This window comes from Naumovozyma castellii, chromosome 8 (assembly GCF_000237345.1).
Source record: "Naumovozyma castellii chromosome 8, complete genome".
In the NCBI taxonomy this organism is placed as follows: domain Eukaryota; kingdom Fungi; phylum Ascomycota; class Saccharomycetes; order Saccharomycetales; family Saccharomycetaceae; genus Naumovozyma; species Naumovozyma castellii.
In genome coordinates this window covers 207,073-222,256 of record NC_016498.1, presented here as the reverse complement: position 1 = coordinate 222,256, position 15,184 = coordinate 207,073, and the positions used below count along the sequence as shown (strand labels likewise).

General features: G+C 37.9%; 7 protein-coding genes and 2 non-coding genes across 9 annotated transcripts; 5 read left to right on the top strand and 4 right to left on the bottom strand.

Moving 5' to 3' along the window:
- Positions 1-207: 207 nt before the first annotated feature.
- Positions 208-1,869, bottom strand: HIS7 (imidazoleglycerol-phosphate synthase; the record flags this gene model as incomplete). Its single annotated transcript, XM_003677727.1, has 1 exon — positions 208-1,869. The coding sequence occupies one exon, from the start codon at positions 1,867-1,869 to the stop codon at positions 208-210; it is 1,662 nt and encodes a 553-aa protein (XP_003677775.1).
- A 283-nt stretch (positions 1,870-2,152) lies between these two features.
- On the bottom strand, positions 2,153-3,271 carry ARO4 (3-deoxy-7-phosphoheptulonate synthase ARO4; the record flags this gene model as incomplete). Its single annotated transcript, XM_003677726.1, has 1 exon — positions 2,153-3,271. One exon carries the CDS (start codon positions 3,269-3,271, stop codon positions 2,153-2,155), a length of 1,119 nt encoding a protein of 372 aa, XP_003677774.1.
- Positions 3,272-3,722: 451 nt separating this feature from the next.
- On the top strand, positions 3,723-5,006 carry SPO23 (Spo23p; the record flags this gene model as incomplete). The annotated part of the gene is made up of 1 exon (XM_003677725.1): positions 3,723-5,006. The coding sequence occupies one exon, from the start codon at positions 3,723-3,725 to the stop codon at positions 5,004-5,006; it is 1,284 nt and encodes a 427-aa protein (XP_003677773.1).
- Positions 5,007-5,402: 396 nt separating this feature from the next.
- NCAS0H01130 (homeobox domain-containing protein) lies at positions 5,403-6,245 on the top strand (the record flags this gene model as incomplete). Its single annotated transcript, XM_003677724.1, has 1 exon — positions 5,403-6,245. One exon carries the CDS (start codon positions 5,403-5,405, stop codon positions 6,243-6,245), a length of 843 nt encoding a protein of 280 aa, XP_003677772.1.
- Positions 6,246-6,995: 750 nt separating this feature from the next.
- Positions 6,996-7,901, top strand: NCAS0H01120 (gag protein; the record flags this gene model as incomplete). The annotated part of the gene is made up of 1 exon (XM_003677723.1): positions 6,996-7,901. The coding sequence occupies one exon, from the start codon at positions 6,996-6,998 to the stop codon at positions 7,899-7,901; it is 906 nt and encodes a 301-aa protein (XP_003677771.1).
- A 356-nt stretch (positions 7,902-8,257) lies between these two features.
- On the top strand, positions 8,258-8,331 carry NCAS0Htrna4V. Its single transcript has one exon. It is a non-coding gene; the product is annotated as a tRNA-Val (tRNA).
- A 2,602-nt stretch (positions 8,332-10,933) lies between these two features.
- On the bottom strand, positions 10,934-12,022 carry NCAS0H01110 (uncharacterized protein; the record flags this gene model as incomplete). The annotated part of the gene is made up of 1 exon (XM_003677722.1): positions 10,934-12,022. One exon carries the CDS (start codon positions 12,020-12,022, stop codon positions 10,934-10,936), a length of 1,089 nt encoding a protein of 362 aa, XP_003677770.1.
- Positions 12,023-13,241: 1,219 nt separating this feature from the next.
- Positions 13,242-13,313, top strand: NCAS0Htrna7E. The gene has a single exon. It is a non-coding gene; the product is annotated as a tRNA-Glu (tRNA).
- Positions 13,314-13,486: 173 nt separating this feature from the next.
- On the bottom strand, positions 13,487-15,172 carry PPQ1 (protein-serine/threonine phosphatase; the record flags this gene model as incomplete). Its single annotated transcript, XM_003677721.1, has 1 exon — positions 13,487-15,172. One exon carries the CDS (start codon positions 15,170-15,172, stop codon positions 13,487-13,489), a length of 1,686 nt encoding a protein of 561 aa, XP_003677769.1.
- Positions 15,173-15,184: the final 12 nt, after the last annotated feature.

Sequence of the window (15,184 nt, the reverse complement as noted above, 5' to 3'; positions counted from 1 at the left end):
TAATTCCTAATTGAATCTTAAATTTTTTTTCACCTCATCTCATCGCTTTGTGAAAATTTTCAGATAGATTCCCATACCGGCTCGAGATAGCGCGGTTATTTGTACCGGTAAATCATAAAGCAATTATAGACAATAAATACCTATTTCATTAATTTCATCAATGCTGTTAAATATAAATAAAAATATAAATGTACATACACTTCTCTATCAGTTGTTATCCATTCTAACCTTTAAGCCATGGGTGAGGAGGAATTCTTTAACGTCATTAACGGTGTATTCCCCTCTATGGAATATACCGGCACCTAAACAAGCGTCTGCGCCCGTTTCAGTGAATGCCTCTTCGAAATGTTCAGGATTACCTGCACCGCTGGATGCAATAACTGGGATTCTAACAGCATCCTTGACATGTTGAATCAATTCCAAGTCGTACCCGGAGTTGGACCCATCTTTATCAATACAATTCAATAATATCTCACCTGCACCTAGTCTTTCACATGCTCTTGTCAATTCCCATACACCTAGATCTCTTGATTCTCTACCCCCCTTTATAGTACATTGGTACCAACACCATGTGCGCCCCTTAGAGTCTGGGAATTTGGTCTTGAAAGTTTTGTTTTTCGTATCTGATGGAGAGTCGACGTAAACTCTCTTGGGGTCTACTGATATGACGACAGCTTGGGCACCGTATGCCTTAGAGATGGTTTCAATAGGTGAAGTACCATCACCATGGCCTCCTAATGCATAAAATTTCTCAGCTGCATATACAGCATCCGTACCAATAGATACTTTATCGGCACCTGATCTGAAATATAAACTTGCCACTTCCAAGGCGGGTATCTTGGTTCCGTCCACGTCTACAATATCCTTAATACCACCACCGACTGTCAATGGTACAAAGACTGTCTTGGCACTGTTCTTAAGTACTTGTAACATTGGGGCATCTCTTAGCGGACAATCTCTAAATGATGTTATATTTAAGAAAGTGACCTCATCTGCGCCTTGTTGGTAATATTTTTTAGCTAATTGAACTGGTTTCCCCAAGTTTTTCACGTCTTTATTCCCCTCCTTTTCACGAACATCGTATTGGTCACCTTTAGTGACGACCAAGTCTCCTTGATCATTGGAACGGACGTCCAAACATGCGATAATTCTTCTTGTAAGTCCATAATTGGAATAATCATTGGAGAGCAATTGTTTTTCCTCTTCCAAATAGTTTGGTAGTTTTGGATGTTGTTGTTTCAAGAAATTATCAATGATTTGTAAACCTGCCTTTCCTGATTTCTCTGGATGGAATTGAGTGGCAAATACGTTTTGTCTCCAGACGGCAGCAATGAATTCTTCAGTACCATATCTGGCCTTTGCCAATTTCCAACCTTGATTTTTCAATTTTTGTTCAATGGATTCATTCAAGATGGCTGCAAACGAATGAACAAAATAGTATCTCTTCAATGGATCCAAACCAAAAAACAATTCATCATCATCTATGATACTATTCCAACCAATTTGCGGTACTGGTTTCTCGTCATCATTAAATCTCCCTAGGACCAACTCAATAAGTTTTAAACCAGAACTCTCGGGGCTTTCCACCGATCCAGAGAATAAGGCCTGTAACCCAACACAGATCCCCATTATGGGTCTACCGGATGAAATGTATGATTTGATGGGTTGTTCGAACCCACGAGAGAATAGATTATCGACAAAATGACCGTAGTTCCCCACCCCTGGAAGAATCAATCTGTTAGCATTAGCTAATTCTGGGTCCGAGGGTGTCTTTATCAGATGGACTTTGTAACCCAGGTATTCGATGGCGTTTGTTAGGGATTGTAAGTTCCCACTTTCTACGTCGATGACGTGGACTGTAGAGGACATTGCTCGTTGTGGTTGTTGTTCTAGAAACTCTTGAGAATGGAGCGAAGCTTGTCTTGTCACTTTTATGTATCTGTTCTTGGTTTGACTTCTTTTCTTCCCTTTATATTGCCAGTTTAATTAGTTAACGATTTCTGACATGAGTCACTTCAGTTACCCGGGACAATTATTATTATTTATTATAATAAATTTATTATCATTAGTATTAATTTCAACGTTATATTAGTTATACATTAAGTCGATATTTTTATATATAGGAGGGAGTGAAAGTGCCTGGCAAATGGAATTAAGCCTTTTGCTTGTTGACTTCTCTTCTTTGTCTGACAGCGGCGGCCAACTTTTTCAAGACGTCTTCAGTGGTTTCGAAACTTATACAAGCATCAGTAATGGAGACACCGTATTTCAAACCAGCCTTACCTTCAGGTGGGATCTTTTGGCTACCTTCGTTGATGTTAGATTCGATCATGACACCGATGATGGCGTTTTCACCGTTAGCAATTTGTTCACAGACGGCGTCATTAACCTTTGGTTGGTTTCTGAAATCCTTATTGGAGTTACCATGAGAGTAATCGATCATCAACCCGTTGGAACCAGCTGGCAATTGAGCCTTAGCTTCAGCGACAGACTTGGCATCGTAGTTGGTACCCTTCTTACCCCCTCTTAGAATGACGAAACAATGTTCATTACCCTTTGTAGTGGTGATGGCAGCGACACCATGCTTGGTGACACCCATGAAATGATGAGAATGAGAAGCGGCTTGACAAGCATCGACGGCGACACCTAGAGTACCGTCAGTACCGTTCTTGAACCCGATTGGGAAGGACAAACCGGAGGCCAACTCTCTATGAAGTTGAGATTCAGTGGTTCTTGCACCGATGGCCCCGAAAGACAACAAATCAGCCAAGTATTGTGGAGAGATGGTATCTAGCATTTCGGAACCAATTGGTAGACCAATGTTAGTCAAGTTGACGAACAATTGTCTAGCGGATTGCAAACCCTTGTTGATGTTGAAAGTGTTATTGACATCAGGATCATTGATTAGACCCTTCCAACCGACGGTGGTTCTTGGTTTTTCCAAGTATGCTCTCATGATGACGACTAAATCTTGTGACAATTCATCCGCTAATTTCTTCAATTTAAGAGCGTATTCTTGAGCGGCATCCAAATCGTGAATGGAACATGGACCGACAATGACTAGCACTCTGTCATCTCTTCCGGAGATGATTTCGATGGATTCTCTTCTACCCTTCTTGGCGGTTTCGATACACTTTTCAGTGGCTGGAATTTGCACTTGAAGTAGTGCTGGAGAGACCAATGGGTCGTAACCTAGAATTCTGACGTCTTCAGCGGCGTCTTGTACTGGGGTATCGTCTGCGTTGAACATTGGTGTTGGAGTGGAGCTCATTGTGGATGCTTTCTGTTTCGGTTATAATGTCGAAAATAACATAACAATAGAGTGAATGACAAATTTTTCAAGATGAGGTTTGTATTATACTCGCTGGATGGATATTTTCCGGTTGACTCATTGGAAAAAAATTTGCGTGGTGGTCTGGAGATCGCTGTTGACGGGTGTTGACGTGGGATGGTTTCGGAGTATTAAGAAATGGACCCTGAGCATTGTTGTTGTGGATGAGTGTACTATAAATGTTGGGAAGTGTGGTGGGTGGTTAATGGTAGGTGTTTGTGAGTACATTAAGCTTTGTTTGTGTATAGGATTAGATGATAGAGGTGTGTTAAGGATCTGGGCGGCTAATTTTCCCCTTTAAAGGCGTATAAACACTTCAAGATAACAATATTAACAAGAAAGAGAACAGAACAGAACAGAACAAGCCAAAACAGAGACAAACCCTCCAAGTATGGACACATTGCCTCGCAAAACACTCAGGTTGAAGGACTTGAAATATGGGGGTACCACTATCAAGAACGACACGGGCCAATTTGAGTACTGTTACGATCCTGCTTTGACTGATTGGAACCCATGTGTAAGTCAATACGTTAATAGCAAATTGGGTCATAAAGTGGAAATAATAGTGTCCCCTGAGTGTGAAAGATTGTTTATCCCGGATCTGTTGGAGTCCACCTGTTACGAAGTTTCAGAGGATATGTCATCGTCTGATGCTGATTGGTCTACCGCCCCCAAGGCTCCAGTTTCCATTACAGGAAAAGTTATAATTACCGTATCTCGACATGATATACCTCTGGTAGTCAAATGTAACACTGTCACTTTAAAATGTTTCATCAAGGAATACGGATGTTTTGTCTTTGGTGGCGTGGAACCTTACTATAACGTTGTCAAGAATTTAAACGTTCTTGAGTATCCAGCACACCAATTGCAAGTAGACCTATTGAATGGATCATCACAATTGCATCTGTTACCCTTTGGAGTGTATGAATTCCCGTTCACTTTCACATTACAAGATGGTGTGTTCCCCTCTGAATGCAGTACCGATTGGGGGTCCACTTGTTATCGATTGGAGAGTTGTTTAACCTTTTTGAAAGTAAAGAAGAGGCACGTAAAACCTGGTTGCTTTGATACGATTTTGTTAACCAGAGACGTTCATGTCAAGAGAGTGTTACCTTCTGAATGTGAAACGATGAAGCATGAGAATGTGTTTGCATCAGGTAATTGGAAATCCAAAGATATGAGTTATCAATTGACTCTTTCGTCACGGTTAATTGAAATGGATGAACCTTTCCAAATTTTACTTGATATTTGCCAGAGGGATATGGAGTACAGGTTGGCCATGGTTACAGTTTCACTGTGTCAAATTGTCTCCCTTCCACGGTTGAAGCATAAGAGTTTCCAAGTCCTAGAGGGTGCGTTCACTAAAAAGTATTATTACCCGCTAGCGAGCAAAACGTTTAAAGATGAGCTACCAGATAGTGAACAATGCTACTCTCTGGATTGGAAAGAGTTAATTGTTCCCTCCTCAAGCAGACAGATACGCAGTTTCTATTGTGAGAGGAGTGCTCGAGTAGACGATATGATCCGATTGAAGATTACACACAAGTTGTCCATCAGGTTCAGATTACAAACCAGATCGATGAAGAAACAAGTCTGGTTATCACTGGAAGTGCCCATTGTATTAGCAGACGCTGAAATGATCTCCAGTTTATTTTTACCGCCCTACCAAAAATAAAGATGATAATGATAATGAAAATAGTTGTGGCGCGATGATTGGGTGTTGTGGCTTTCCAGCCCTAGGGCTATAAACGGCGTGCCCTAGGGCTGATTTGAACAAAATTTCAGTTTGAAGCAAAAAATGTGACAAGAAATTGACACCAATTGGTGCACGTCCACCCAGAAACAAGCGCACAAAGACACCAACCGAGGTTGTCATCATGCAGGTTTTATCTGACTCTTTCCACGGAATGCGTATCTGTCACCCAGATAGGTGGTATCCTTTAACGTAACATCATTTTAACTGGAATTTCAATTTGCCATTTTTATACTTAAATTTGAAATTTCATATTTGATAGATCCATCCAGATCTAATCTTCCCTTACCTCCAGCAAGTTTCCCAACACGACAAGACATGCCGCACAAGGATAAGGAGGAAGACAGTTTTAAACTGCCACCCATTCAACATATAATAGATAACATTGAAACACCAACCACAAATACAAATACACCAAGGATAATCGTACCAAAAGTACGTCAAGATTCCTTTGTTAATTCTACCACACTCCCCATCCCAAGAACCGTCGCTGAACAACAACAAAACATTGTACCCACCGTGACCTCTCGCAATGTCTCCTCTTCCTCACAGGACCCCTTTCCAAAATATCACAAACCTCAACTTGTAGAAGCATCATCTGCACTAGCATCACCTACCACCACAACCACCACCACCAACAATAATACGAAATTGCCTCTCAATAGGAAGAACTTTCAAAAGAAACAGGTCTCCCATAATAACAGGAGATCTAACTTACCTAAGGAGATGGTTCAAATATTAAATACATGGCTGCTGAATCATTTACAAAATCCATATCCAACATCACAAGAAAAGAGAGAATTGTTGATCAAGACTGGGTTGACGAAAGTGCAACTCTCCAATTGGTTCATTAATGTGAGAAGGAGAAAGATATTCCACGATTATTACGCCATGGCTGAAAATAATTTAACGTATAGTGGATCCAAGAATAATGCTAATAATAGTGCTAATGTTAGTAATTCTACAACTGATGAGATGGATGAGATGGAGGAGGATGACGACGATCGCGTCACTAAGATGAACATGAGTAATCACCATCCCAATTTCAATGAGGACGAAAACGGTGATGATTTGGAGAGAAGATTTGCTCATGCACCAATAACGAGGCGTAAGAAATTGATTGATCGTTTAGAAGAATTGAAGAAATTATCAAAACAATGATAATTTTTACACTAACGACAAACATTACGATTATTGCATATTCTCCTGCCCCGCTTGCATGCTATTTATATTTATTATAAAGTCTATATAAATAACCATTTTTATTTACAAATTTACCTTATTACCTTCTTAAGATCGTCTTATTTTATTCGCTTTTACATATTGTCAAATGAAATATCTAAGAGATTATTATAGTAAAATATAAGTTTTATATTGTTGAACTAATTAACTGTATTTGATCGCATCTTCATCCGTTTACTTAGAGGTCGCTTCCACTGCTTACTACAAGTACTTAGACTTATTACGATCCACGGTTCCCGATTCAACATTTCGTAGCGCTTTGGTTATATTTTATAAATAAGTCTCGCTAAATTCCACCGTTTTTTTCACTATTCACAGATATCTGATAATCTTAATAGTGGAGAATTTCTGTATGAAGCCGCCGATCCTATTACTTCCGACCTGGCTCCAGCCTTATTAAGAGGCCCTGTTCCAAAAACTTTTTCTGGTCATGGTGATATTCTTCAATTACCTGAATTCATTGCCATGATGAAGGTTCAATTCATCACCCGTCGTGTTAACTCCGACCCTGAAAGGATCGCCTTTTTTGGTCGTAGCCTTACCGGACCCCCTGCTTCCTGGTTCCTCAAATAGTATTCTGATGATGCGTCAAATTATTATGACGCCTTTTTAAAATCATTTAAGGCCCACTTCTTTCAAAGATTGGACCCTAACAAGATCGTGAATGCCATGAGAAAACTGTCCCAAGCCTCACTTGGCGTCGAGAAGTATAATTCTGCTTTCCGTCAATTATGGTCGTTGATGCCTGATGGCGTCTGGACAGACAAAGGTGCGATCCTTGCATATTATCGTGGCCTTACCAAGGAAACTTGTCGTCTTGTCACGTTAGCACACCCGCAAACGTTGGACGACGCACTTGAAGCCGCTTATGACACTGTTGCCGTTGATGAGGGATTCTTCTCCGCTCTTGACCCTTTGATTGGTGCTGACGGGGATGATATTATGACTACATCAGCCATCTCTTATATTTGGTCCAACTGCACTGAACCCAGAGGGAGGAAAAGAAACGCCAATGGACATAGAAGACACGGGAGATTCAATAACTCCACTTCTCGATCTCGTCAGGAATGTATCGAAAAGCATTTATGTTTTAGATGCAAGCAACCGAATCACTCGTACAGGGATTGTCCCGCAGCCGTTGTAATGCTGCCAATGCTTCCGCTGACTCTAGTGATGCCGATGCGAACAATGATTGAAGTTGCTCCGAGACCCAGTCACAACGTGATTAAAACGTTGTGTCTTATCACTAATAAAAAGGCCCTGAAGGTTGGTCAAACATATCAGGTAGACATGTTGTGTGAGGGAACCACTATCAAAGTTTTGATGGATACTGGTTCTCCCATGTCATTCATTAGGTCCGACATACCTCATGAGTTAGAGTTATCCAAGTTTACTGCTCCATGGTTCAGATTCAAAGAAATGGTGCCGAAAGGCGCCGTTATTACTACCGAAGTCGTTAATTTGGAATTAATCAAAGATACCATCAAAGTTGAAGAAGCTGTTTATGTGAGATCCCATTTATGGATCACGAAATCATTCTTGGAAATCCGATTATCGCAACAAACGAGAAATTAAAGGATTTGAATGAAAGTAAGAAACAGATACCCTGTCCGATCTACAAAGTAAATGTTATTGACATATGCTCCTTTGATGACAGTCTTGAAGAAGATGATGAAATAGTGTGTGCTATTACAATTGATGCTGTCGATGAACCAAATGATTGTTTCGTTACCAAGAGAATTACAGAAAAAATTCTCCGATACAGTACGCAACGATCTACCAATGAGATAATCTAGGTCAGATAACATGGTTGAGCATGGGGACCCAAAGCTCCCAAAACAACAAAACATAAGTAAGTAATCATCAATATTCCTTCGAAAACATGTTAGAGTCGGTTGAATTAATTATCCAACAAAAATCACAAATAACATGGTTTCGTGGTCTAGTCGGTTATGGCATCTGCTTAACACGCAGAACGTCCCCAGTTCGATCCTGGGCGAAATCAAAGATTATTTTTTTAGATTTCACGTCAATTAACACTGTGATTGTATCTACAATAACACATGTATCCCTGACCATCACTTGTTCCCATAGAGTTAACATCAAAAATCGCTTCTCGATCCTTCTAATTCAATTTCTGTACGTAAATATCCTATCCTCGGATAAGAGAATGAAACTCTGTACTTTCAACTATTGTGTTTCACACTGACGCCACTTAGAATGTTATAAAAGGTTCCAACACTGGAACCTCTCGGAAGGAACCGATCCTAACGCTCTTGTATCTGTTATGAGCAACTCCTTAATTCAAAGTATTCTTGGTTATCTAAGTAATGGATAGTGTAGCAAATGTTCAAAGCATCCAACAACCAAGGACATTTCGTCCTGGATACCCATATTTATATCTCACCATATGACTGACCCAGTTTTCAATACGATCTTACCCCTTGTTTTATATCAAGTGATTAATCTCGTGTTTAACCAATCGTTACCCGCCTGACAGAAACGACACATATTTTAACACATAGTGAAACTGACACAAATATCCCCATTCTCGAATCCCATTTGAATAAAGAGCCTGATGGTGGTAGCACTAGGAAAATAGTAGGTTATCTAATTTTTTTATTTCCTGCGTACGTCACAAGACATCTAAGTTTGACTTTTTTACGCCGTTAGGGTAATTTATTGTTAAGAGTAATCCTTTAATTCAAAGTATTCTTCGTTATATTACGTAAGTAATATATATTAATATAAATAAATACCCAAAGGGTCCAGCAGTCAAAGACGTCTCAACATGGTAGCTTATATACGTTAGCATATGACATAGTGACCAATACAATGCAACCCCCTACTTGCATACTAAGTGGTCTGACACGTCCGGTGATCGATCGGATCGTGTCCCTCCGAAGGTGGCCAACCAACGGTTACCCGTATTAAAAGACTTATAACAAACGGTTATGGATACTGTGTAATAACGCTAACATTTATATTATAAGTACCTCTAAACACACTTTCTCTCAAGAATACCGACATTATTCAGCTAAATGTATTTTACCCAGGGAGACAGTGTTAGGTAGATGTTAATGGGTTTAAGCACACCTAAGTATAATTCTGTTGGTTTTTAGGAAAGATGTCAGTGCTAGCCGAAATACGTACAAAGAGAGACCACCTAACAATCCCTCAGGACCAGATAGCGGCAATACAAAAGAAAAAACCCTACATCACAAGCTTTTATTACTAAAAATAAAACAAAGGGATAATATCCATTCTTGTCAAGTGAATGTTGTTAATGTCTACTCTTTTATCGTAAGTTATTTCTTGTTGCATTAGATAGATGATTTCTGGATGATTAATATTCGACATGCTTCTTCAATTTATTTAATACTTTAATTTCTGGCTACAGTATTATAAACGATATATTTCCAAACCACTCGGAAGTATCCATTCTTTCATATCCTGTGTTAAAGTTCATGTAAGTTTCCATCCTGAATATATATTAGGCCCATTTGTGATAGTTTAATTAGTATATTAATGTCCTCGAAATGTTTCTAAAAGGTTTTGTTTTCTTTAAAAGTAAAAAATATATATAATGTTAGGTAAATTTCGATAAGCTCAACGATACCTATGAGACGTATTGGCTGAGATACTAAGAGTAGACCTGATCAGTCAGTCACTTAGGGTAACTGCGTCATTGAAGAATCTTGATCCAACCCATCGAGCGTCGTCGTCGTCGACCTACCATTCAACTTATCATGAGGAAGTTGGTATTAGTTGTGATAATATCTGTGTTCCTTATCTTGTAGAGAACTGGTAGGGTTACTTTGTTCAGTCATTTTTCTTAATAATATACAATATTTTCTTCGTGGTTTTTTCTATATAATAAAATATATAATATCTTAACTAATATTTAACCAATACCTTCTTTCTCACATTCTTACCCTTTACATAGTTTTCTATTTGGGTTGAAATATTTTTTTCACATAGAAACCAGACGTCGTCGGATAAGCTTATTCTGATCATAGAATTATGTTCTACAACTTTTCTGTCGAACTCTAAAATTACTCTTTTCTTTTTGATCATATTCTATATTGTTCTATTTCATTCTTTGTGGAACAACCTGCTCTTTGATAAACGTATCCTATCCATCTTGTAGAATATTCGGTTCCAACAAAAACCACCAATTTGATTTGAACTTGTTTCCATATATGAAGGACTTAGGCATATTTAGTTAAAGCCGGACATATTCAAAGTACATTATAATTTTAATATGCTTCATTAACCTTTTTGCTTCATCCCATGCAATACCTGCTAGCATAATACGATATTTATAGAAGGAATTTTCCAGCACCCATCCTCTTCTAGGATCACTATCCTATTACCACATAAAATAAAACCAAATAAATCTATTCCGAGACATAAATTTCCTTAAGGATTCATTATACCAGGGATATTATCTTCCTAAATACTGAGCATCCTATTTACTCTAACAACTACCTTGTCAAATAGCCATCGGTAACCATAAATAAATCAATGATTGGAGTTTGGAATATGCAAAAGTAACCCAAACAAAAAAAAAATGCTCATCTTATAATCACGTAAGAGAAAGCACCTCACAGTGAACGATTCTCATTTTTTCTCCGTAGTATGCCTCCCTTATAGTCCTGTTTTAAGGATATATCCTTGCCACTAGAAGAATATTGCGGCATGCCGACAACAGTATTTTCATCATAATCCAGCAATTTCTTATATACGTGCGCCTGCTCAAACATATTATACTGATAATTGTCCTGCGTATCTGCAATAGTTACAGAAGGTTCTGTGCAGAAGATGTCTCCACAGGGTAAAACATATGACTGCAATACAATAGAAGTAGATATCCTCTCGAATACTTGAAGTAGCGACGACAGAATCTCCTTAGTCATGTTCTTTGGGCGATAGCATTTCGAAACCACCTGATGTACATTTTTTTTGGCAAGTTTGTTATACCGCTGAATTTCTAGATGACTTTCTAGCGTCACACTGGTATTTCTCAATGCATATTGCAAGGTAGTGCAATCCACTTGGGATTGCCTTTTCTTCAATTCTATGTAGAGCGACTGCACATAAGTGTAAATTACAGCTGAACTACAGCATCCTATAAAGAGAATTGGTGGTGGTAAGAATTCGACGGGCTTGTCCGCAACCGGTATACAATAATATGAGAGTGTATCATATTTTGCAAACGGTGGATTTGTCAACGGCCGCCCATGGTTGATTGGTTTCGCCAGTTCCGAAGATATTATTTCTCTGATAGTTTCTATACCGCCAAGTTCTTCGAGTGTTTCTTCTAAGTCTTCCAGAGGAATATCGTTACAGATGGCAAAAGTAGGAACTTCACTCAAATATGGGCCACAAATAACCAAAATTTCGTTTACGTTATGGTTCGTTTCTAAAAGAGTTCCCCTGTAATATTTCTCGTTCAAGAGTGGGTAATGTGTAAACTTTTCATACAGCTTGCATAAGACCGGATTTTTGATAATAATTGCGTCGTAGTAATCCTCAAATCTCCATGAGAACTTGAGCGAAGAACATGACCTCAATTTTTGGTTGCGTACGGCCCTCGAGCAAACACATTTCTGTTCACATTGCTCAGTCGCATACTGCATTACATTACATTTTGGATCGACTCCCCATTCCGTAGGAAACTCTCTGGAACTCATTCAAAAATTGCTAACAGTCTTTTTAGATATTAGCCAATATATTAGAGCCTAAAATATTTGTAATCCCAGCTTTATATGCCGCTCTACCTTTGATTGTTGTTTTACATAATGATAAGTAAAAAGGTAAACTGGGCAATTTTCTGGAGGATTTAATTGGCATTGATGTCGCATTTTTTTCAGAATTTCCAATTTCGTGAACGAAAGTGCTTCAGCCGTGGCGTTTATTTTACGTGACAGAATAATAATCTCTTTATCACTAATAGAATATATGCTTACTACATTATATCTGACATTTTTTACCTGTTTCCAGTAATTACTCTACTTTGTACCAACTTCCATAAATTGTTGTTACGGCAAATATGAACCATTTACCAGGTAAAGGCACGAAAAAGGAAATAGGTGTAACGAAAGAAAATGAAACATACCAATTTTTTGCTTAGAAGTAAAATTGAAAATAGGATAAACTATTTTATTTAGAAAGATATTGTTTATACAAAAGCAACGAGAATTTATTATAATAATAAACACCCAAAGGGTCCAACACTCAAAGACGTCTCAACATGGTAGCTTATATACGTTAGTATATGACAGAGTGTTGCGTACCCATTGATCGATCGGATCGTGTCCCTCCAAAAGTGGCCAACCAACGGTTACTCGTATTAAAAGACTTATAACAAACGGTTATGGATACTGTGTAATAACGCTAACAGTTCGGTTTTTTTTTTAAAGTAAAAATATACATAAAATATCAAAAAAGTAACACAGGAGTATTAAGAATTGAAACTTCGAGTTATTGGTCTATTTATATCCATCCTGATGTTGGAATAGCAAACACGAATTTGTATTTCAACGTGGGCAGATATGAAATTCAATAATGATCGTGTCGCGTCGATGCCTGTAGTTCTTAGCGTTCTTACCATAATTGGTAGTTAGTGTCTTTATCGAAGGGGTTGTACCAAACTAGATATATAGACTCTTCATCTTAGGATATTAATAGTACTACTATTTAAAATCTGTTTCCAGCAAAAAGAAATCCTACATCACAAGGTTTTATTACTAACAATAAAAGACTGGAGTAATTTTGTAAAACAAATATTGTTAACATCCACTCCTTTATCCCAAGTTGTGTCTCTGTCTCTACTTCCTCTACATTAAAAGCACATGCTGGAAATTAGATGGCCTGTAGTTAAACTATTAAACAAAATTTCAAGGAATACTATCCGATATAGTGTAACGGCTATCACATCACGCTTTCACCGTGGAGACCGGGGTTCGACTCCCCGTATCGGAGTTTTATTTTTTTTTTAGCTTTCATATGAAAGCTGAAAATTAATGTTAAGGTCAATGGCAATGTAGAAAAGAATTGTGAATCATATTTTAAAGTAGATAAAATTTAATAAAGATTATATGGAGAATAAAAAAAATTTCAGAACTCCTTAGAAGAAAGTAACAAAAATGAACTGGCTATCTTTTTTTGGTATTTTTCAAAGAGTGAGGCTTCAATAATTCGAAACTGCACATCAATCCCGTTGTGACACTCATGACAGCCCCCCAATTTTGAAATTCACCACAATAATTTGGTGCTGAAAAGACTGTAACGAATTTTTTCTTTGCGAAAAATTCATAACCATCTTCCACTACCATGTGGCCTCTAATGATTAGATCGAATTTAAACTTGGAACAAAAATCCAGTACATTCTTCTTTGAAAATGTGTAAGATACTCCCCTATCATTTAAAGACCAATTATTAATTGATGAATCAGGATCACTCCATAGTAAATCCGTGACAAGACCTTCATCAGGGATATCAGTGGGCCTTACAATACTGTCAATTTGTTTTAAATCAGTTAAATCAGGTGAAATACCACCATGGACGCAAAAAATCTTGTCTTGGATGGTAGCTGCCAGAGGTAAAGAATTAAATACATCAATGAATGATTTCCAAACTTTTGTATTTTTCCTTCTCTTACATTCATCGTAAAAACCATACATCTTGGTTACGTTGGCAGATTCATGGTTCCCTCTAATCATAAAGAAATTATTTGGATATTTAATCTTGTAACAAAGCAATAAGAGAATAGTCTCTAACGATTGTTTTCCTCTGTCCACATAATCACCCAAGAAAAGATAATTAGTCTGAGATGGATCACCTGATAATTTCAAAATCCTTAAAAGATCAGTAAATTGACCATGAATATCACCAACAATTTTAATAGAAGATTGTAATTTCAATAAAGTTGGTTGAGCCAAAAAAATTTCCCTTGCATGATTACAAATTAGTTGAATTTCCCATGAATGGAAGGGGAAGTCTTTACTTCTATGTTTTCTTGATACAAATCCAGACGATGAAGATGATGAACTGGAAGAGTCAGAAGAATTTGGTAACCCAAGCTTTAATAATTTTTCAATAACGTCATCAATGACTAAAGATTCCTTAGAAGAAGGATCATGAGGATATCTTTTCAAGGTAATAGGTTTAGGAATGTTTTTACTTCTTGCAGAGCTTGGACTCGATTGAGAACCATGCACACTATTACTTAAATTCTTCTTATGGTATAATTTATTATTATAAGAAGAAGATGAGTTAAAAGGGAAAGAATGATATGAAGGACTTGAAGTTGAAAAAGATGATAACGAAGAAGAATTATACGAAGATTGTGAAGACATAAACGAATCTGAATATTTGGACATCGGCGTAGAAATAATGTTATTGGAGTTCATAGATGTGGTAGAAATTGGAGTAGATGTATTCTTCGGAATAATCATTCTTGGAACAGCTACGGCATTTGCAGTAGAGTTTGAGAAGGCCTTTGCCATCGATATGTCCAAATCTAGTTTCAAGTTCGAGCTAGCAGAGGTGGACACGTGTTTCTTCTTGTTGGTACGATGTTTGCCAGGGCTGGTAGTTTCTTCACCAGCGACCGTAGTTCCTGGCTTTTTGTTGTTTCTTATAACAGATTCCGATTGTAATTTTGAATGCGATTGAGATAGTAGACAGGGCCTACTATCATCAGGGTCATTAGGTTCATTAGCGTTAAGGTCATCAGAAGTAGGAGATAGTACTTGTTGTGAGTTTGAGTTATTAGAGGAGCAGTTGTTGTTCGGTACTGCAAAATTGTTATCGGAATGTGACGGGCTTCTTCTTCTCATAAGATAGTTGTG